Raw genomic sequence first — 24683 nt, forward strand, 5'->3', positions numbered from 1 at the left:
TGAGTCCATTTGATGAGTTGTCTCCAGAATGGCCATTGCAGAGCAGATTCCCGTGGGGTCCTATGAGGCCACTAGCATGTTTGGATAGAAACCCTAGCAATATGTATGTCAAAATTCATGAAATCACGCCAGGAGTTCATTTTTGTCCATTTCGAGTCCATCTGACAAGTTGTCTCCGTAGTGGCCATTCTGAGGACAACTCATCAAATGGACTCAAAGTGAATAAAAATCAACTTCTGAAGTGGTTTCATGAAGTTTGACATACATATCGCTGGGGTTTCTATCCAAACATGTTACTGGTCTCATAAGGCTCCACAGGAACCTGTTGCGGAATGGCCATTCCGAGGACATGTCATCAACTGAACTCAAAAAGGGTAAATTTCAATTCCTGGAGTGATTTCACGAATTTTGATATACATATTGCTAGGGTTTCTATCCAAACATGTTACTGGTCTCATAAGGCTCCACAGGAACCTGCTCCGGAATGGCCATTCCGAAGACAACTCGTTAAATGGACTCAAAATGGACAAACATAAACTCCTGGAGTGATTTCATGAATTTTGATACCAATATTGTGTGGTTTTATTGACAATTGTACACATTTGTTTTGGATCCGGAACATGGTCCCGGAGATCCGGATTTATGGGAACTAGACGTGGTCCCAGGCTTGGTTAGTCTCATGCTCTAAAAATAGACAAATTTTCCAATCTTTTGACGGTTCATGATCCAAAATCGGTCAAGAATTGATAAAGTTAGAAGCATTTCATTTCGGTGGGTACCCGGGTACCCATCCGAACACTTATGGGTGTTAAATTTCCCGTACACATAACGGTTAACCTTTATGCAGCAAAAAAATATTTTTTTTTAAATTTTAATTTCCTAGTCACTTGTATGATAAAAACCTTTAAAGATATTACAGTAAATTTCGTTTAATATGGAGGTATCGCAAAAACATCACTGAATATAACACAACGTTGCTATTATATAATACAGAAGTAACACTGTAATGTTGCATAGTTATCAATATTTACCGTAACATACATTATTATACGTTAAGAGGTCACTTGTAAATTGCATGAATTATGCTCTGTTCTGGCATACGAGGTGAAAATGCCACTCGAGAGAGAGAGAGAGAGAGAGAGAGAGAGAGAGAGAGAGAGAGAGAGAGAGAGAGAGAGAGAGAGAGAGAGAGAGAGAGTTGGATTTCTACTGACCCCGGGGTACATGCGGCCCTAATGAAGTGGGAACCGATAAACGAAATAATCATGAACAGATATAGAACACTTGCTAGAAACTCTACTGCAGTGAAGTGCTATGCATCAACAAATGCTGCCCACCTGCAGTTTTTACAGCCAGCTGAACAGCGTGGTTGAGAAAATTACGAACGGGGACATTGAAATCTACTTGGACGACTTCAACGCGAAGATTGGCTTAAACAATGCAGACCCTGACGCACGCCATAGCCTATAGGAGAGATAACCAAAAACGGTGAGCTGACTAGAGAATTTTGTGGTAATAATAACATGGTCAATGGTGTATCGCTCGTCCCAGCACCAGCACAGACCAGCATATGAGGCTGCATGAGTTTTCGGCGACAGCCGAACAAAAAACCAAAATGACCACATTTGTATTTCACTGAACTTTTTGAACAACTCTTTTGAGTCTCAAATGTCAGAGAATAACAGAATCAGCAGCGCATGCCGCCGGTTATTCGCCAAATTTACGTATGCTTAAAAAATGGACTTTTTTCGGATGGTGATGAAAAACCCTAAGACAGCTAATTGAGTTTGATAAATTTCCCACGGAAGGTAAATATATTATGTTACTTGCAAAAAAAATCTACGTCTTTGCGTGCTGGCTTCCGGCAGTTAACCGAAACATTCGCAATGGTGAACGAAAACATGTGCGTAGGCATATTTTTAAGTTCTTTCTTCGTTTTATTTATCACTTTCTCCTCAGTTTTCGCGACAAAATTGTTGGAGTAGATCTTACGCTTCATGTTTGCCCTGAAATTCTCCATGGGACGCAGCTGGAGGACGTTGAGCGAGCTCGCCGACTAGAGTATCAGCCGTTCTATCCCCTCCAACGATCGCTTCGAGTAGTGGGCCAAAGTCAGATCAGGCCAGAACACCGCGTCTTCGCCCTTACGGTATTTTTTGATGAACGACGCAACTTCCGGCAGGCACTTGGTACTATAAGTCTCCCCGTTCACGGCCAGTCCGGAGCGAAAGAAGAGCGGCTTTGACATTCGCTTCTCGCTGATTGTCAGCCACAGCAGCACCGTGTTGGGGAACTTGGTGTGTGAAATGAACTTCACCTCGGAGCTCACTTCCTTCGTGGGGAAAGTAAAATACGAAATGCCCTGCCAGTCGTTGCCATTCGGGGTGAGATAGGTCTCGTCGTCCATCACCACCGTCACGTCGCGATTTGCCAGGAAAATCATCTCAGCCGCTGCCGCTGCGTCATTGCCTGCAGCCCCAAGCCTAGTAGACGGGACTGCCGCTTCCTGACATGTATGTTCACCCAAGAAACATTTATACGCTGAATAAACATTTTAGCAGCCATAATTATTCAGCCAAAGCTGAATATGCATCGAATAAATTTTATGTAAACAATTGTACAATACTTATTCAGCCGAAATTGGAGAACTTATACAACCTACCCAGGTAACCAGTAAGCATTAAAATAAGCAGTAAATCCTAGAGTAAATCAGTTGTTTATTAGCACCCCTGGCGTTTTATATTGCATGTTGTTGTTTATCAGCTTTTCGACTGCATAACTGTTGTAAATTGGCATCCACAATTCTATTTAAATTTTTCTTGTTGGTAACTAGCTGCAAATAAGCATTGTCAGCACTATAAGAGGGCTAGCAGTAGAGTAGCCGCATATTTTGCCAAAATAGCATTTAAGGCAACTTAAATGCTTATTGGCTTGCTTTTAAATTGCATTGGAAATGCTTATTGGTTACCTGGGTATTTTAGTCGAGGCGGAAAACACTTGTTAAGCCGTTATATCGTCTCTGTGCGCCTTGTTTCCAGCTTTGCGCAAATCGGTTATTTAAAAACGCGCAAAAGCCTTTATTAAGCTACATTACAGCTTCAAAGCAGCTATTGACAAATCGTTTATTCAGCTAGTATAGCACAATTATTGAGAGTATTCACGAGTTGTGGAGAGGTTGAAGATGCGCCTAATCTGCTTGTGACACTATTATGTAAAGCAGCTGATTTACAACGCATTCGTTGGTTGCTTAATCATTTATAGAATACAGAGGCCTTTGCTTAAATTTATTCAGCGTCTACCACCTGTATTCAGAGTTAAATCAGCTGTGACCAAATCAGTAGCATTTTAATTCAGCTTCGGAGTTTGTTGGGCATGTTCGCCAGGTACTTTTTCACTGTTTCGTCGGTAGCACCGACCTCCCAGCCAAGTGCACGCAACGATGTAGCCACTTTTCGTCGGCCACCCTGAACCGGGCTTTCTTTCGATGCTGATTGTTGTCCAATAGTGCCAAGATGTTTAAGATGCTGAAACGGGCTTATCCGGCGTCCGCAAAGTGCCGCACGACATCCGTTTTCGACGCAGCGGGGTACCGTTCTTCAAATGCTTCAAATTCAAATGCGCACACTTCTGAACGGAGTATTTTCGCCATCACCGCCAGAGTGCAAGCGACCTGCGACGCGACGGGACTTTTCTAGCTGTAGTTATATGCGCAGCCTTTTTCCGCCCGAAGCAGGACTGTGCATTTAGCGACATGTGGGCAATGTCGCGTCGCGTCGCAGTCGCTTTAACTCTGTACGGGGCCTTAGAGTTCGACGAGCTGTAGATTTTTTTTGCAAGTAAGCTCATTAAGCACCTTCCATGAGAAATTCATCAAACTAAATTAGCTATCTGAGTTATTTTTGCATCACCACCCGAAAAAAGTCAATTTTTTTAATACATACGTTAGTCGCATCAACTCTGAGGCGCCATCACTTGATGAAATTGAAACAGCCATCAAAAGTAGGAAATCCAACAGAGTAGGGTAACCAACGTATTTTGGACCCCATCAGCAGCTGTACATAATTTGGACACTTCCATTTGATTTTGCTGTAAGTGTCCAAATTATGTACAGCTGTTGATGGGGTCCAAAATACGTTGGTTACCCTACCATGGATTGACTGCGTTTCAGCTGAGATGCTCAAAACTGACCAGTCTTTGTCAGTCCAGGAGATGCATCAGCTATTCAGAAATATATGGGAAACCGCAACTTTTCCGGTGTACTGGATGCAGGGCATATTGGTCAAAATCCCTAAAAAAGTAGACCTAACAGAATTCGGCGTGGCATCACGTTGCTCTGTATTACTCTCAAAGTACTCTGGGGCCATCCAGATACCACGTGGACAGAAAAATACCCATTTTCAACCCCCCGTCCCCCTCCGTGGACAAGCGTAGACATTGACTCAACCACCACCCCCCCTCCCTGTTTGTCCACGTGGACATTTTTTTCCTTATGTAAAATTGAACAAAACAAATGCATGGTGCTAAATTTTGTTTCCAACTTAATTTATGCAGTATTTATTGTAAAAGCTTACGTAAAAGAAAGCTCCAGTCTAAAGGCCCCGACACAATGCTTACGGAATAAGTTTTTCCATAGATTTTCTGTCAAATTTCCGCAGCGTATTAAAATCCGTATGCAAGGTATTAGGACCTAAATTCTTCTGTTCATAGTCATCTTATCTACTGCGAATTATTATCGACTGTAAGGCACCGTACAGAGTAAACGCGATAGTGACGCGACACGACTTCGCTCTCATGTTGCGAAATGCACAGCCAAATGCTTCGGGCGAAAAAGGGCTGCGCGTCGCTTGCACTCTGGCGCTACCCTAAGAAAGTCCATTTCAGTTTGACTTTCGCTTGACGATTCTTCTCCGTCAAGAGTATCCCTGTCTAACTAAAGCAACTCAGCTTGACCGTCTACTATGACACAACACAAGACATTTCCGACGCGCTGTGGTGTGTAAAATTTTCTGAAGACGAATCCTTTCATAATGCTCGGTTTATGTGTTTACTTTATTTGAGCTTAAAAACAATCACTGATCAATCGTTAATGCTAATATGTATAATCAATTCAATATTTCTAATTTCTATTGTTTGCATGAAAAAAACTTGTCCACGTGGACATTTTTCATACCCCCTCCCCCCCTTCCGTGAAGAAGCGTGGACATTTTCATACCCCCCACCCCCCTCTAAACTGTCCACGTGGTATATAGATGGCCCCTCTGTAAGGTAATCCTCAACCAGCCAGAAAAAGATTGACGCTGTCCGATCATGTGTAGACTGTATCGCAACGCTTCGAATTATATTGGAGCAGATCAACAAATTCCAAGACTCGCTGCTGCTGGTATTCGTCGATTTCGAAAAGGCGTACGACCAACTCAATCCCGAAAAATTAGGCGTAGAGGTGTTCCAGATAAGCTAGTCCATCTCATCGAGGCTCAGTACGAGGCATTCTCGTACCAAGACTGATATAGTCACAGGGATCAGAAAGGTCAGGGATGCCTTTGCAGGTCTGCGAAACATTTGACGCTCAAGCCAGATCACTCTACATACAGAAACTCGAATTTTCAACTCAAACGTTAAATTCGTTAAACAACGCAAAAACTGCAGGTATTTATTAAACGCTGCTTGCGATATATCATTCGTGCCTGGTGACCTGACAAATGGATATCCAACGAGGAACTCCATCATCGATGTCATGAACACTCGACTGTTATCTGCCAGGACGGTGTGGAAAAAGGCAGAACAAGAAGCTCATAGCGACGCAGCGACATCCAGACTGTAGGCTAGAACCTGTCCTGGTGACAGGTGAAAGGCATGTCTATCTTGGGTCACTGATAACGGCGGACGATAACACCAGTCGTGAGATTCGGAGGCGTATTATCAGCAAAGGTCGTGCTTATTTACTATGAGCTTCACAAGCAATTGCTGTCGAATAAACTAGAGGGCCAAACAGAATACTGCATTAACGCGTCCATCAGTGTTATTCAGACAGTTTTCCCATGGGGTTTTGTCAAATTGGCGCAAATGGATGTGTTGACGCAGCATTCTGCTTAACTCTGAAGTCCCTGTATAAAGTGTGCCCCGTACAAGACGGTCATTATTACGCAGATTGTTCTTTACGGGCATGAAACATGGACAAAGCTCGAGAAGGGCCTGGGCGAAATTTTCAAGAGACGAGTGCTAAGAACGATCTTTGGTGGCGTCCAGGGGAACGGAATTTGGAGGCGGGGAATCTACCATGAACTGAGACGGTTCTATGTCGAACCCAGTATATCAAAAGGTGGTTAAAGCTGGATAGATACGATGGGCAGGACATGCTGAAAAAATGTTGGAGAGCTACTCTATAAGGATGGTGTTTGCTTCAAAACCCTGTAGGAGCAGTACGATCACAGACGCAGCAAATAAGATAGTTTGACCAGGTCGAGCGTGGTCTGGCGGAGAGTACACGGTTAACCGGTTAGCGGTAAACCGAGTGAATTGGAGAAATTTTGTTCAACGGGCTATATCATAACTTTAAGTACCAATCAAGTAAGTATTTTTACCTTAGGATTCTCCAATCGGCGGATGTCGAGTGACACCCAAATTTTTGCTCCCGTCGTTAGATACGTGCGACGCGCAAACTTATCTCAGCGATGGTCTGGTGATGGTCGGATGATATAACGGCACTACGCTTGTTACGTGCGTGGATTACTTAGCTGAACGACCCTCGCAAGTCCTCCAGGACCAAGAAATGATGATGATGATGATGATGAGAAATCGCGTAAATCCGGGCCTCTTGCCCGACAAAACATAAAGGTGCGCAAAAATGTTCCAAAATTCATTAAGCGCGAAATGAAAATTTCCTGACATTCCCAAACTTTTCCACGTTGAAACGAGTTTCGCTATTTCTGCTTGTAGAAACCTCAATCACAATCAACAGCTACAACTTCAATCAACAATTGAAGCAACAAATACGATCCTAAACTATATAACATTTACTCAAGTGAATACTTGTATGTGCCACAAGGTGAGAATATTTTTCGACATCGGTATTTTATCGTTGCTTGTCATATACTTATCATAAAAATTGTCTGGATGACGATAAAAGTAAGTTTAAACTTGAATGAGGGTTGTTGATGACACGAAAAGTAACACAAAGTAATTAAAAACTATCAGTTAGAGGGCGATTCATCCATGAACTTTGGCTATTTAACGAACGACTCAACGACTATCAGAATTCACTTGAATTTCGTTAGTCGATAGATAAACACTAAGTTTGAGTTGAGATTTCGTCTACTTGCCTTCATTGCTATTTCGGTCTTTAATTTATCATCAAACATCTAATTTAACAAAATGGAAAGTAGGATATGTCAAATACTAGCTCTGGTGATTGTTCTTTCGGTTGGAATGGTAAGAAGCCTTGAGAGACGGTTTGAATTGAATTTTTTCCTAATTTTCTTTTTCATTGATTCTAAAAATTTTACTTATAGATACAAATGACCCCCAGAACACCTCGACAGCTTCCTGGCGGATCAGCTCGACCGATTCCGCTGGAGGAACTGAAGCAGGACGAACATATCAACAGAGTCAACCGTATTTTTGCTGCATCGGGAGGCTATAAGCCGGCGTAAGTAGAGGAAGTTTTTTTTCAACATTATTTTAATTCAATAAACTACAACGTACCTCTCTTCTACCAGTAAACCAGAAATTCTCAGTGGAACCGTGCAGTTGGTTGCAGGATCCCGTTACGTTTATACTGTTTCGTTTTTGGTCAACGGAGAATCCCAAGTTTGCGATATATCAGCATGGGAGCGACCATGGCTAGAGGAAGTTGAGCCTAACGACGCCTATAAATATGAAAATAAGTGCAATTAATTAGCTGCTCTTTGATTTTGAACAATACTTTGAATTAAACTTCTGTAATCTATTGCATTTGGGTTTTCTTTAACCTACAAAAATATGTTCAATCAATTTCAATGAATTTCACCAACAGACTCGACGTTTCGGTTTCAGATAAAATATCTCTAACCAACTACAAGCATAATAGCATAGGCAACTCTAGGAATTGATGGATCCAATCCAATCTTGTATGTGCGGTTTTTAAAGATTCACGCACGTTTCGCCTAGGGCGTGCCAGTATAGTCAGGCAACGCACAGTAGGGTAGATTGAGCCGACACTCGGACAAAAACCTCATAACTTCTTGAGTGCTTGTACTGCTTTGCTGTTTTCAACAATATTTCCGATAAACTTTGTACGATAACATGAACTAGATTGTTCCAAAACGGTGTTATGATGTAATGTATAGTTACTTAATCTGACAGTAACTCGACGCTTTAAGATTCTTGCTCTTTTACACAAAATTAATTTCGTTCATTTTTTTTAATTTATGGCCGTGAAAAAAATATTTTCTATTTCACTTAATGTGACTTTGAACTTACTTAGTTGTAATATCGCGGTATTGACCGAATAACACAATTCATCTGATATCTGATTCAATTTAAATTTGACCGCCTTCGGAATGAATATGTCGAAATTTCATCTTTATTCATATGTTTCGTCGCCGTTGGTCTCTGAATAAATGTATTAATAATATCCTCGATAACATTTCCTAAACCGGAATTCGAACCGAACCGATTCAAAATCCCGACTAACTTTATTAGAAAATCTCGTTCTCATGATGAGTTCTTTAAAGAACAGGTTCGTGCGAAACAAATAAATCATTCAATCTTCTACTTTACACTTCGGTTTAACTTCTCACAAAACTAAATTTAAATTTCATTCAAGCTGTCCCGTCATATCGAAACGTCTGCCCTTGAACTGCGATGCATTCGGTGAGAGTGAGAGTAAATTTTGCCAATCCATGAGCTTGCAGCTTCCAACCATAACAGACTTATCATTTAGAATCATTCGCAAACAGTTGAATATTCGCGAACGAGAGTAACATACGAAAGCCCCCACCATAGGGTAACCAACCTATTTTGGTTTCCGTCTACAGCTGTACGTAATTTGGGTTATTCCGTTTGATTTTGCTGCAAGTTACCAAATTATGGACAGCGACAGGTGGGGTCCAAAATAAGTTGGTTACCCTACAAGTTTAGTAAACTCAAGCGTGCGAATCTCGAATAAAATCAATCGAAACAGAAAGTAACAACAACTTAGGAGCAGACAACTTTCAATGCATCTCCCGCCATCACCATCGCTTATGAACCAGGTTTTGAGATCAGGTGTGGCTTTCGGCTCGAAGAAGATGCAAATTTTCAAGACTACATTCAGCATCAACGTGCTGTACCTTGTAGTTTTGATTCCATTCTCATCACCACAACATGAATAAGGTGAATGGGGGGTAAAATGCACCGCTTTCGCTTTCTTTTGTTCGTTCATAGCTAATTAGCCAAGTTATAGGAGCAAGATTGCGTATAACTTGACAGTGCCTTCATTGATACAATTATGTATTCCTGAGCCATTTACCCTACTTCGCCGTTGTTAAATCTACTTTATGAATCATAACTGGCTTCGTGATGGCATCGGGGAAGAAGACTACAATGGTACCTTTTGCCGCAAAAAGCGTTATATAACCGGACTTCTTGTCAGGACCTTTTCAGCTCAGCATATAAATAAGACGACATAGATGTGACCGCTGGTGGATTAGTGGTTTGCAGCACGGTGAGATGGCCAGCCGAAAAAGTTACGTTGTGCAGCTCCTCGTAGTGTTGTTACTGATGGTTCAGCTGCTGCAGGGGAAAACCATCACCGACGACCGTGGACGCCAGTTCGAGGAGAGGGAAATCCTAGTGCCCACGGGAATATCGGATGCTGAGCTGCAAGTCGAAATCCAAAAGGCCATCCGCGAGCTGTATCCTAACTACAAAGATAGTCCCGATATTCAGGTGAAGCAACTTTCCAGCGTCGACGAGCTGGTGGCAAATAAAGGAAAAGCCGCAAAACAGTAGCCAGCCAACGTGTGCAATTGACGATCTAGATTAATTGTTGGTTTGAAAAATAATAAACGATGTGTGAAAACGTGATTCCTAGGTGCTTTCGTAATTATTTCACTAATCGTCTTGTATCTTCCGGTTTTCTATTAAACCAATTGAAGCAACATTCTCCTTTTCCTTTTTTGTCAAATGAACAGGATTGACTCGCACAGTATTGTATGGAACAGTTGTAGGCTTAATTATAGTGTACAATATTGTTGAACTAAACCATATTTTATCTCTAGCAGCCCTGCTGCTATAAGGCTATAATATCGTTGGAAGCAGCCTTATAAAACCGTTATTGATAAAGATTGAACAATACCTAGTTCAGTTATATTGTAGACTACAACGAACTCTATGAACAACCAACACATAAGTTTGAAAGTATGCTTGACTGAGTCGGTACAGTCAAAAGAGCAAACTCGAATCAAACTGTGCGTGCCAACCCTGAAGAAGATCAGTTTTCTCATTATAACGAATGATATATTTCTGTTGAATCATCATGTTGTTCATACCTACCCGGTACATTTAGCAAAAATTTCTACTGATAACAGTAACTAACCCGATGACCAAGCCTCTCACGGTGTCGAAAATAATTATTTTAAAAGCAATTCTTTGTTGGTACCAGATAAAACGCAACAGTAATTTCCATTCCACATGTAACTGTCATTTAATATTTGCACCTTGCAGAAGAAACAACTAAAATAATTTGATTCGGTTGGTTATTGACAAAATGAACTTACCCTTAGCTAGTTTAATTGCTTGTTTTCTGTTGGTTGTATCGAGTGTTACAGCGGAAAAATGTGAAACAAGTGAGTGTAGTCTAAAGAAACACGTCTTTACTCAAATAATTTTCTGATTCCTAATGCTAATTTTTAACGTAGAGCTACGTTTTTGTTTTCTATATTGGAGTGCACTTTGGAAGTACGAGAAATGAGCATGTAACGAAAGGTGGTTATGATTTGAACGCTTATAACTCAGCCATTTCTCAGTTATAAGAAATGTTTCTATAAATTGATAAATATAGGAAATATAAAAATAATTTGACAAACTACTATTGAAAAAAGAATAAATATTTGGCATTGTCACATGGAAGCACTCTTTTGCTTCCCAGGTCCGGTATCACAATCTTATATACCTGCGGTTTCATTTACTTTGATTCTAAAAAAAAGTAACCGAACCCTTGCTTTCCAACAGGACAGGAATTATTCATTACCAGTAAACCTCGACCAAATTGAAGTACTGAAGGTAAACAATTTTGTAAAAATTCGAAACTACCCTCGCTCTTTGATCGATGTTATTATTTAAACATTGGACCGAAACGAATTCGATATCTTGAACGTAAACAAGTATGTAAAAGTGTAAACCTATCCTTCCAATTATCCCTACCCTACGATCGATCTTATCATTTAAACATTAAATCTAGACAAAGTTGATGTCCTGAAAGTAACAATTTGTCATTTATTTTTGTGTTTCGTGTTTTCCTATTCTTTGTTCCGTTTTTCCTTGTGTCACATTTTTTCTTATTGCCAGTTCTGTTTTTCCACCTGATTTTTTTTTACTAATTTCTTGGCAATTCTTCTTTTACTTTTCTCGTGTTTTCTGTTTCATTTTCCCTTTCATGTATCTTTTCCCTCTTTTTCTTCCTCGTTTCCTCACCTTACATACGTACGGCTTACATACTTACTTATCCTGGCCCGCCGTCCCTCAGGATTTGACTTGCAATATAATGTTCAGCCAGCTAAATCGGTCCATAGCTGTGCGTCGCCAATTTCTCGACTGTTCCACACTTTCCAGGTAACGCTCTACTTGGTCTTACCATCGAGCACGCGGCGCTAGGATTGGGCAAAATTCCCGAAAGTATCGATAATTGAATATCAATATCAAATCCGCCGCTTTATCGATACCGTCGATATATCGTTCGTGAAGTATCGATATTGGATTTATCGATACTATTTAAGGCGGCATTCTGGGGTTAGGAAATGCTACACAAAAAACAGGGATTCATAAACATTAATCTATAAAAAACATGTTGAGCAAAGACAGTGCCCCCAAAACACGCACGCAACACATCACTCGCTCCAGTGCAGCTCTATTTCGGACATGTCGTTTTATACGGAAAACCGTACAACCTGCCAGAGCTGTTCGCTTCCGACTGAATCGTATGCTGCCCCGGAATCTACAAAAATATGATGAGTTGTAGTCCCGACACATCCGGATGACCTGCCAAAGAGTAAAACTTTAATCCGTAGTAGCACGGGTCTCCATAAAGCCCACCTGGTACTACCCTATGAACTTTCCTGCCACTGGGGACAGACGACGCAACAAAATCTGAGAGAGCACCCTGTTGATGGCTTTGACCAGCGTTATGCTGCGGTAATTACAGCAATCTATCCGATCGCCCTTTCTGTATATAGGACAAACTACACCCTCAATCCACTCGTCCGGCAGCCCATCCAGTGACCACCCATCCAGTGATGTGTCGTTGCTGGCATTTCTTGGCCAATCCTGCAGAGTTCCGCCGGGAGTTGCTCCTTTCCGGTTCTAGCTCTTCTCGATCTCTGTCCCACCTCTGCCACTTTCACCACTATTATGGCGCGTAAAAAGCTGGAAAGTCTTTGTTACTCTCTGTGCTCTCTGGTCAGTTCTGAATTGCGGAAAATCGCGTGTCGTATGCTCTTACTGTTCAATAAGCGTTAAACATGTAAGTGACATTGTTCAAGGTTTTGCATAAGAGTCAATTTCAATAAAGTAAATTTGGGAATTAAGCTTAGTAGATACCTGAAAAGAAAACAGCGCGAGAAAAAATCCTTAAAATATTGCTTTCTTGAGCATTTCCAGGTCAGCTGGATATCCCGCTTTATCAAAACAGTATCGGGATAAAATTATCGATTTAGCATAATATCGACGCCATAAATATCGATGAAATATATCGAAATATCGGCCTTCGAGTATCGATACGGTATCGCCCAATCCTACGCGGCGCACCTTTGCGTCTGGTACCAACCGGATCCGAGGCGAAAACCATTTTTGCGGGGTTGTTGTTCGGCATTCTCACAACATATCCCGCCCATTGTAACCGTCCAGTTTTAGCAACTTTCTGGATACTGGGTTTACCGAAGCGCTGCACCAGCTCGTGGTTTTTCCTTCTCCTTCATACACCGCCAAAGATGGTCCTAAGCACACGACGTTCAAAAACGATTAGTGTTGTCAAGTCTCCGTCAATCATTGCCACGTTTCGTCCCCGTAAAGGACTATCGGTCTTGGGTCTTGTGGAGTTCGTAGTAAGCACGACCACCGGCAAGAATACGTCTGCGTATTTCTCTGCTGCAGTTGTTATCCGACGTCATCAACGACCCGAGGTATACAAATTCGTCCACCACCTCGAACTCGTCCCCATCGACTACCACACTATTGCCTATGCGAGCTGAATCGCGCTCCAAAAATCCTCCTGCTAACTAACAGATACTTGGTTTTGAACGAATTCACCGACAATGTCCACGTCGTCAGCGAAACAGATAAATTGGTTAGATTTGTTGAAGATCGCGCCCGAAATTCTCACACAGCTCCGAACACCATCCATCGTGGCCTTAATCAGTCTTGTCAGCTTCCCGGGAAAGCCGTTTTCGTCCATAATTTTCCATAGCTCTTTACGTTCGACAGTATCGTAGGCGGCCTTGAAATCTCTGAACAGGTGGTGCGTAGGGACTTGGTATTCGCGGCACTTTTGAAGGATCTGTCGCAGCACAAAGATTTGGTCCATTGTTGATCGCCCGTCCACAAAACTGGCTTGATTACTTCCGACGTATTTACTAGCTAGCGGCGATAGACGGCTAAAGATGATCTGAGAAGGCACTTTATAGGCGGCGTTGAGAATGGTGATCGCTCGATAGTTCTCACATTCCAACTTGTCGCCCTTATTGTATATTGGGCATATTACTCCCTCCTTCCACTCCTCCGGTAGCTGTCCTGTTTTCCATTTCGTCTTGTCTTGACGTAGGACTACGTCTTTGATTTCTATCTATAAAAGCAAAGCCTAGGTAGCACATTCCATTATCGAAACTTGACCTTCTGTTTTTTTATACGACAGACTTCGCAGCCAGCTGTTAGAATGCAGGACAATTGCAGGGGCAGTTGCTACGATCCTATTGACTCTAACAGCCTCTCCCAGTCGAGATTCGAACATACGACGACTGGCTTATTAGGCCAGTGTAACGAAAAGTGGTTATAGTTTGCACGCTTATAACTAAGTCATCCCTTAATAGAGATATTGGTATCAATCGATTAGTAATTTTTCAAAAAATCCATTACAATAAGTAGATTACATATTTCCCTAACAGACGTTTAATAATTGAGAAAATATTAGACGATTATTCATCATTTCATTATTTTCATTTGTTTGCCTTCCCACGTCAGTGCTTCCCTAGCACGGATGACAGAAATCTGTAGAAGATGAGCTATGGGTTAAGCTCGCTTATGTTTGTATTTAATTTACGTCCTATAGAATCCAATCGAAAATTGTTGAGCTACAGCTGTTGCTACTTCCCCGGATAAGGCAACGAAGACATCCAAATTCACCAAGCGAGACGCCAACAAACCGAAGAATCCATCGACTCGCCAGCGAATGATATGGTCATTCAGTGTCACTACGCATCGTCATTTAGTGAGTAGTGCATTGGTTGAAACACATTCGTGACTTTATTCATTCAACGTTGTGACTTGGCCAGCAGTCGAGCATGGCGGAAGGTTCAAGTCCCTCCATAGAGAGACCCAGCTATGACACAGCCGATCATTGTTTGGCATGATATGGAAATTACGACGGACGTGTTGGAGCAGGAATACCGACCTATTAAGCTGCTATAATAGAATATTAAACCATTGCCCAGGGAGGTGTTCTTTCAAACATTCAAGCTGTTCTGCCAAAGAAGGTCGAAATGAAAGCCCAGATTTACAACCAGACTTATCAAGTACCACAAACCGTCCTTTTTAGGACGAATGAATTCATTTATCTATATATATAAAAGTGAGCGTGAGTATGTTTGTATGTTTCCACCATAACTCCAGAACGCCTTGACCGATCTCCATCTAACTTGGCACACATGTTCCTTGATATAAGGGAATCAGCACTGGGGGATTTACGAAAGGGGGGGGGGGTTACTAACAGGGGGTTATGATTTTTTAAATAACTTTATCTGACAAATTCAAAAAATTCACCTTGAAGTATTAGAAAATATTTTCAACCTTGCAATTAACCTTCTTCAATTGAACTCACCGCCACAGAGCCATACAACGTCGTATGTTACTTCGCCAGCTGGTCGGTCTACCGAGAAGGAGCTGGTGCCTTCAACATCAGCTACATTATCCCAAGCTACTGCACCCATTTGGTGTACACCTTCGCTGGACTGAACCTGGCCGGTGGAGTCGATTCCTTGGACTACTACAACGACATCAATGTTAACAGTTTGTATAGTTTGGGGTGACCTATCAAGAGCTGATGTTAATTCAGGGATCATTCCTATTCGCAGAGGGTTATGCAAAGATCGTTGAACTGAAGGAGGAGAATCCATGTCTGAAGGTGATCTTGGCAGTTGGGGGATGGAATGAAGGATCGGAGAAATATTCATTGGTAGGTAGAACGTTAAAACGGTACTTACTTGATACCTGGATTGTAAGTTTCATATTTAAAAGATGGCGGAATCGGAGGAAACCAGAAATGCCTTTGCTGACCATGCTTTACGGTTTTTGGTTCACTTTGGATTTGATGGTCTTGACTTAGACTGGGAGTATCCAACAACGGTAGGCACTGCTAATGTTTTCTATGGAGACATCTGATTTACTCTTTCCATTCCTTAACTAGAGAGGTGGCCTTCCGGAGGATCGTGAAAATTTCGTTCTCTTACTGGAGACATTGCGCGACAAATTCCAGCATCGAAAGAAACTGCTTACCATTGCGTTGAGCGGTTCAACAAGTGTTATTGAGCAAGCTTATAACATAAAAGCGTTGTGCGAAATCTTGGACTTCATAAATCTTATGGGCTACGACTACGGTTTAAAGACGAAGACCAGTGTAGATGCACCGTTGTATCCCGATCAGACGACACGATCCGAATCCATTGATGGTGCCATTTCGTTGATTCGCAAAAGTGGTTGTCCACTGACTAAGATTAATCTTGGAATTCCAACCGTGGCTAAGACATATACTTTGAAACCGGAAGCGGCTGGCCGAGCTACACCAGGTGCCGATGTTCAAGGCCAGGGACGGGCAGGACCTTTCACGAAGAACGCAGGTACTCTCGGCTTCAATGAGCTGTGCGCAATGATGGAAGAGAGCAAATGGAATATCAAACCGTTGAGGAATGTGGGTGTAAAAATTGCTGTTCTAAAAGATCAATGGGTAACCTATGACGATCGGGAAACGGTAGCGGAAAAGACCCAGTACGCCAAGGATAAAGGTTTGGGTGGTGTGATGTTCTGGACGGTCGATACCGATGATTTTCATGGCGATTGCTACAATGAAGCTTATCCGTTGCTGCTAGCAGCAAATAAGATATTTAAGTACGTTTAAATAAATGAAGATAATATCGCAAAGCACAATTCAAAATTTTTCTTAGCAATGTTTTTTGAGAAGTTTCCCATTTTACATTAAAAGTACTGGTGAATGAGTGATTGAAAAGCGCAAAGCGAGTAACTTCTCGGCTTTTCCCGTCTCCGGCTTCTAGTAGCGTTGCTGCTATGAAGGCTTAGTCTTTCTGAAAATTTTTCTCACCCTTAAACGTTTAATATAACTTCGGTAAAAAAACTTCTCATGAAAACATGCCTAATTTCACGTGATAATAATAAACATTTCTCGATTTAGAGCAATTTGGAAGGAATTATCAGTCGGGTTGCATGACGATTCGCACCACTACGGACCAAGTTTTTACCTCCCGACAGGTCTTGTAAAAATATCGGGAGTACAACATGCCCATGCCCGCGCATAACTTGATTGGCTTTAAAGCAGCATTCGATAGAGTGGACCGACACCAACTATGGCAAGTGCTGCCCAGGATTAGCTCCGGTGAATAAACTTTTATACAAATTGAACGTATATTCGTGAAGTTTAGTAAAAACAAGTGCAATGTCTTATTTAATTCAAAGTTTCGTTTAAAACCACAGAACAATTAATTAAGGTGAAATTAGTGATCATTAGGAAATCATCACTTCTTAATTGTATTGGTTCCCGAACAGAGTAGGAAGTGTCAACGACAAATAACTAAATGCATGGTATATATATAATGTATGTTATGTTATTGATATGGGAAGTATTGTAATCATATGTAAATAAATAAATAATATATCGAACTAGTAGATATAACAGAGTTATATTGCATTCTTAAGACTTTAATCAGATTACTATTTTCGAAAATTTAGTTTTCATTTACATAGAAACATATTTACAAATATGCTTATAGCATTGTTTAACAATGATGAAGACAAATATTTGAACGCAAATACTATTGAAGAGATTATAAATATTAGGTACACGTAAGCTTCGCGAATCATAATATGTATAGACAACGGACAGTAGCACTAAAAATATGTTTTAACCATACCTGAAACCAACACACAAGGTTTACAATCTTTAGAATGTTCTTCTACTGCCAATGTGCGCTGTTTTCGCTGACGCAGAAGAGCAGCTCGCTGTGCTTTCCGCTTCCGTCCCATTTCACTTTGTAATAATAAATCTTATTCGTACCGGCAAATAAATAGCATAACAATACACAACCGCAGAAAATTGTACAAAAAGACGCGAATCGAGCATACGACGCACTTGTCGCATACGTTTACGTTGCTAATCTTTCAAGTATGACCAAAAACATTAAAACTTGAGTCACTCGAAAGCTTTACCAAAATCCGTTGGTTTTTTTCCCTAACACATTAGGCACAACAGGTCCCTCACACAACATCAAAATGTTGCCATTCCCTCAGTTAGATTTCTAACTTTATATAGAGAAAAGACAACAATTTTAGTGTTTCATATGGCATCACTGAAAAAATGACGAGTTCGGACACTACTACAAGGAATGGGGGAAAGAAAGAAAACGAAAATCGTCTCTGCCGCAAAAGATAAACGCACTCTAAAAATCGATACGTTCGTTTACCGGAATAATTATGAATACATCTGATTTGCAGTCGGCATGCATTTCACTTTATGTTTGAAAGTAAAATAAATAAAATTTACTAGATTTTCAGACCAAACGACTAATATGAGTAAAAACAGCTGAAAAGCAAACTTTCGTGGAAAATTCTGTAAATGAAAACTGCGCAAGAGTTTACGCAAGCTCTACGTGCATGCCTCGGTGCATGTTGGGTCTGTTTCGTTCGTGCGTATGTGAATTAGGTGCTTGTGTGCTTTGATGTTTTGCAAATATCTATCAATTTCGGTTATATATTGATGAAAAATCTTCTAGATATGGTTGTGCAATAGTAAAATATATTTAAATACTGAATTTCAAGTGTAGAACTACCGCCGGTTTTGTTTAAAAGGCTTATGTAGCTGCGATACGGAATCAGATTAGTGTTATGTGTGTATTGTATGATTTATGTTTTATGCTGAGGTGATTTTGAAGTGCATATTTTCATAAACAGTTTTCTCAACAGAGGAACTTTTTTTCGATAAAGTCGAGTTGCATATGAAAGATTATAAATAAGGTAAGACAAAATAACATTTATCTTAGTGAATTTACCGTGCTACATTTCAAGAATTCCAACTATAGAGCTACGAAAGCTTATTTACTAACACACCTAAAGCAATCATCGTGATCATCAATACGTACTGAGGGCTAATTTCTCGTCAATTGCACTTATTTTCATAGTTATAGGCGTTATGAGGCTCAACTTCCTCTAACCACGGTCGCTCCCATGCTGATACATCGCAAACTTGGGTTTCTCCGTTGACCACAAATGAAACAGAATAAACGTATCGGGATCCTTCGACCACTTGCTCTGTTCCACTGAGAATTTCTGGTTTACTGATAAAAGATAAGCAATTTTTAATTTATTTAATTAAAATAAAATAATTAATGAAAACAAGCTCCTGAGCTTACACCGGTTTACAGCCGCCCGATGCAGCGAAAATACGGTTGACTCTGTTGACATGTTCGTCCTTCTTCAGCTCGTCCTTCGGAATCGGTCGAGGTGATCCAGGAGGAAGCTGTCGAGCTGTTCTAGGAGTCATTTGTATCTAAAAGTAGAATTTTAGAACTTTAAAAATATTAATTCGAACCATCTTTCAAGGCTTACCGTTCCAATCGAAAGCAGAATCACCATCAATGCTAGTATTTGAAATATCCTATTTTCCATTTTGGGAAACTAGATATTTAAATGATAAATAAAATTACCACCAAAATTGCAAAGAAGAAAGTAGAACCAAACTCACTCTCGGTCTACCGACCAACGAAATACAACTGAATTCTGACAGTCGTTGACTCGTTCGTTAAATAACCAGAATCCATGGTGGAACCGGTTTCTAACTGACGGTTTTTAATTACCTTGTATTATTTTTTTTTGTCATTAACAGTCAAACTTTATACAAGTTTAAATTTACTTTTATTGTCATCCAGACTATTTTTATAATGGGTATGGGTACAAGCAACAATAAAATGCCGAGACCGAAAAACATTCTCTTGAAAGCTAAATTCGAGAGTACCTCACCGTGTGTACATACAAATATTCAGTGAACATAAATTTTATGTAGTTTTCGATCCGATTTGGTGATTTAATGTGTTGATTATGGCTGTGGCTTCTTCAAGCAGATTAATATACAGTGGACCCCCGTTCGTTTGAACGATTCCTCATGCAAACTAACGGGGTTGCTTTTTAATTTGAACAACTGGTAACCCGAAATATGCTGAAACCTGTGTGAACTGGCCGCCCTGCTCTTTGTTATTGTTTTGGTGGTTTGTTTTAGTTGGCAGTTGCAAGTGCGAATATTGCATTTTCCGATCGGATTTCTCTCTTAATCGTTAGGAAAACGAAATGTGAAACCGAATCAACACGCTAGGTCAGTACAAACGAATCGTGTTTCTGTGCATTGTCTGCATAAACAAATGATGTCATGTTGAGAATGACATTTGAACCATTTTTAATTTGCATGTCGTGCAAACCAACGGGGTTCAAATTAAAAAGTGTTCAGATTAAAAATGGTCAAACGAACGGGGGTCCACGGTATTATTATGTTAACGATTACCTGGACAATCAGGGAGAACCTAGAAATGTCAAGCAAATTCGTTTCAACCTGGGTATTATTAATTAAAACTTGGGGGACGCCAGGGAATTTTCTTTCCGCGTTTGGATGTATTTTGGTAATACAAATGTTTGCATGCGTTTACCCTGAGCGATCAGGTGCTGATTTACGAAGCTTGAGTCACCGAGTAACAACAGATAGGACGGAAACGACAGTCCATGGCGGACCGAGATTTACTCAGCCCGAGTAATTGTTGGGGTTGTTCAACATCGCTATCGTGGGAATGATCCGTCGAACAGGCATCAAAACGTGAAATACGATTTTTACCAAAGGTAGCCAACTACTAAGCTTCGCAGATGACTTTGATATCATTGCCAAGAACTTTGCGACAGTGGAGGCAATCTACGGCAGACTGAAAGTAGAATCTTGGATGGTTGGGCTAAAAATAAATGCGTCGGAAACCAAATAAGTGAAAGGAAGAGGCTCAAAGGAGACAAACGCTCAGCTCTCCATGAACGGTAACCGTTGACGGCGACGAACTTAGGAGTGGTAGATGAGTTCGTGTATTTGGGATCGACTTTTATTAGACCGGTACACCAACGAAAATAAGACTGATGAGCGAATGAGGTTAAAATGGGCCTAATGTACATTTAAAGTATAAAGTGTAAAATATAATGTGTCATTCAAGTTATTTGTGTTATTTTTTACTATCAAGCGCCTCTTATTCCACACCTGCTGTTAGTGGTGCTACTGATACGTTTGTATGACGATTATTCAACTCTTACTCCATAATTCCTCTTAGCAACGTTTGCGCAACATTCATTCCACTCTTATTCCACTCTTTCATCACACTTGCTCCCAGAAATGCTGCTGATACGTTTGAACAACGTCTATTCGACTCTTATTCCACACTTACATAACGACATAACAACTGAGTTATGAGCGTACAAAACGTATCCACTTTTCGTTATGTAGTAATTTATTTTCCGTATCATAAAGTGCATCCTAAGAACGTAACCTAAGAGCGCCGATTCATACGTTTTGCACTTCGAAGATTGCCCTGGAACGACCCCTTTCAGCTGCCCTGCTATGAACAACTCTGCAGACTCATCGATCTTGACCCGTTGAACACTCGTCGCGACGTGATCAGAGCAATGGCAGTCGCCGACATGCTGACCTCGAGAGTGGATTGCCCATGTCTACTCGCGAACCTCAACATATACGCACAAAGTCGTGTTCTACGCAACGGTCCATTTCTGCGTGTACCGCATCGGCGAACCAACTATAGCACATTTAGCACAATCATCGGTCTGCAACGCCATTTCAATCGATTCACACAAAGCTTCGACTTAAACGTCAGCCGCGAGGTACTGAAAACTCGTTTCCTGGCACTAGCACGTAGATTCTAGTTTAAGTGTATCAGTAGGGCCAGTAGGCCTGTTTGATATTTTTGTATACAAATAAACAAATAAACAAACGTAATAAAATTAGATTTTTAAATATTTATAATACCTTTACGTGGTCCTACGTCAACAGATGGTGGGGTCTCGGATGCACCTTTCCACTTCTTTTAATTTAAAAATAGATTATTTTTTGGCTGCATAAAGGTTGATGAGACGTTGATTAAGCGACTGAAAAAGCATTGCAGAACTATTTCTTGTTCTAAAAATAGAATTGATAGCATTGCGTAAATTGGTTATTTAAAAACGCGCAAAAGCCTCTATTAAGCTCCATTGCAGCTTTGAAAGCAGCTACCCAAGTAACAATTTCAGCTGCATCGAGGGATACCCATGTTGCTATTTGATATTTGGGAATGTCGATCATAAATGGTGCTAGTGTTCAGGCTAAATGTGAGGTACGACAATTTTTGTTAATTTTTCTTCCAAGAGTTGTCTCTGTGGTTTAGTTTTAGAAATAAAATCCTTTTTTCAGCTCTTAAACATCTAAATCTGGAGATTTTATCAAGCTTCGGGCTTGCTAATAGCTGCTTTCGGAGCTGCAATGGAGATTAATAGAGGCTTTTGCGGGTTTCTAAATAACCAATTTGCGCAAAGCTGGAAACAAGGCGCACAGAGGATGCAAAAAGGGGGATATAATTGCTTAACAAGTGTTTTTTTCTGCCTCAAACGAAATAGGTTGTATAAGTTCTCCAATTTCGGCTGAATAAGTATTGTAGAATTGTTTACGTTTTACGTTTAAATTTTATTCTATGCATATTCAGCTATGGCTGAATAATAATGACTGCTAAAATGTTTTATCAGCGCAAAAATCTTTTTTATTATTAAGATGCTGTTTTTAAGCTTTTTTTTATTAAGATGACAAATCGTTTATTCAGCTAGTATACCACAATTGAAAACGGTTGAAAATGCGCCTAATCTGCTTGTGACACTATTATGTGAAGCAGCTGATTTACAGCGCATTCGTTGGCTGCTTAAACACCCATAGCATACAGAGACCTTTGCTTAAATTTATTCAGCGCCTACCACCTGTATTCAGAGTTAAATCAGCTGTAACCAAATCAGTAGCATTTTAATTCAACTTCGGTGTTTGTTGGGTAGTTCTTTATGGACTAGAAACTGTGATGCTGCTCACGTGAGCTGCTGAAGTCCTTGCCGTATTCGAGTGGAAAATGCTGCGTGCGATATATGGGAGAGTACAAACTGAAAGCGGAGAGTGGTGGAGGCGTATAACTCACGAGATATAAGCACTGCTTGGAGAGATTTCCATTGTACATCTGGCGAAAGTCGGTAGACTACGGTAAGCCGGACACGTGCGTAAGGATGCCAGACGACAATGTGATGAAAACGGTTCTCTTAAATAACCCCACTAGCACCAGGAACAGAGGGGTTCAACGGGCAAGATAGCACGACCAGATCGAAAGTGATCGACGAGTTCTTAGGTATCTGGGAAATATAGGCGACGAAGGGCCCAAGATAGAGTCGAAAGGAAACGACTGCACTGACGAACTGACGTGACACGGGCGTTTCATTTTTGACTCACAAGATCTTGCAAGCAAACGACCACTTGCTTACAATCGAGCGATCGCTTATGTCAAACAGCAGAGCGATGTATAAAGCTACGGGAGCAGATTTATGCAAACTTCAGTTTGTTTCACCGGAAATCTTTATGAATATCGGAAATAACCCGGTTTTGCGTATTGCAAAAACAAAGCATAAGGTAATTTTGACAAAGAACTTTATGCATTCACTTGTGCTCCTATAGTGTGTTTTTATTTTTTCGTATCGGTCACACATAGGGTAAAGAACCGGTTTTAAGCAGTCTAAGCGGGTCACTGATTGTTTTACTTTATTACAAGCGATGGGTTGACTAAGTGGGGGATATCAGCATACCAATCTTCTTGCTATCTTTAGTTCTTCTAGCTGTTACCATTGGAAGACACTATTATTCCCAGGTAACCAATAAGCATTTCCAATGCAATTTAAAAGCAAGCCAATAAGCATTTAAGTTGCCTTAAATGCTACTTAAATGCTATTTCGGCAAAATATGCGGCTACTTTACGGCTAGCCCTCTTATAGTGCTGACAATGCTTATTTGCAACTAGTTACCAACAAGAAGAATTTAAATAGAATTTTGGATGCCAATTTACAACAGTTATGCAGTCAAAAAGCTGATAAACAACAACCTGCAGTATAAAACGCCAGGGATGCTAATAAACAACTGATTTACTGCTTATTTTTATGCTTATTGGTTACCTGGGTTGAGTCAAACTTTTGATTTTTCGCTTTAAAAGTTGGAGCGATGGAACTTATTTTGATCAGTCCGAACATATTTTCACCCTCAAGGTGCTTTTTAAGCAGTCCTGAAATCTGAATTTTTTACGCCCCCATAAAAAATCCCTCGAACTTTTCCCCCTGTTCAGTAAGTTCGCGTTCCTTTCCGCGACCTACTAATCGGCATCTGCATTGATAAATTTGATATTTTTGGTCGGAAGATACGTAAAATGCAATCTGTCTAAATTGTTTATCAGGGCACTGCGTTTTTGACCTCTCACTAGCTGTTCATAAGGATGGTAGGAGAACAAAAGAGGCAAACATAGCAGTGCACACGGTCTAACTTTAGAACAGTGTTGTCAAAGCAAATAACATTGAAACACATCGTTGCTTCATTAAATCTCTGAGAAAATCTTCGAAAATTATTGAAAAAGCTGTCTTCTAAATTAAGTAACGAAAAATCAATTATGACATACCAAGGGGTCGGACACTCAGCACATTGTACCGCGGCACTTCAGAGATATCAAGCGGCACACCTCTAAAGCCTTATAAAAATAACATTGATAGGGCTTTACACACCTCCGGTTCAATTTTATATATGAAATGGGAGCACTACCAGTTGTCAAAATCACCTAGCACGGTTGCCAGATCTATCAGATTATAACGAATTTAACAAACCTTGCAGTTCGGCACTTTCGGTACAGCATCGGCACAGTTCGGCTCGTTTCAAGTCG

General features: G+C 40.7%; 2 protein-coding genes across 2 annotated transcripts; both read left to right on the forward strand.

The window, feature by feature from the left end:
- Window positions 1-7371: 7371 nt before the first annotated feature.
- Window positions 7372-7893, forward strand: LOC128736719 (uncharacterized). The gene is made up of 3 exons (XM_053831205.1): window positions 7372-7428; window positions 7509-7645; window positions 7716-7893. Exons 1-3 carry the CDS (start codon window positions 7372-7374, stop codon window positions 7891-7893), a joined length of 372 nt encoding a protein of 123 aa, XP_053687180.1.
- A 6729-nt stretch (window positions 7894-14622) lies between these two features.
- Window positions 14623-16558, forward strand: LOC128736720 (probable chitinase 2). The gene is made up of 5 exons (XM_053831206.1): window positions 14623-14656; window positions 15274-15453; window positions 15519-15619; window positions 15682-15789; window positions 15851-16558. The coding sequence occupies exons 1-5, from the start codon at window positions 14623-14625 to the stop codon at window positions 16556-16558; spliced, it is 1131 nt and encodes a 376-aa protein (XP_053687181.1).
- The last annotated feature ends 8125 nt before the right edge of the window (window positions 16559-24683 follow it).

This window comes from Sabethes cyaneus, chromosome 2 (assembly GCF_943734655.1).
Source record: "Sabethes cyaneus chromosome 2, idSabCyanKW18_F2, whole genome shotgun sequence".
In the NCBI taxonomy this organism is placed as follows: Eukaryota; Metazoa; Arthropoda; class Insecta; order Diptera; family Culicidae; genus Sabethes; species Sabethes cyaneus.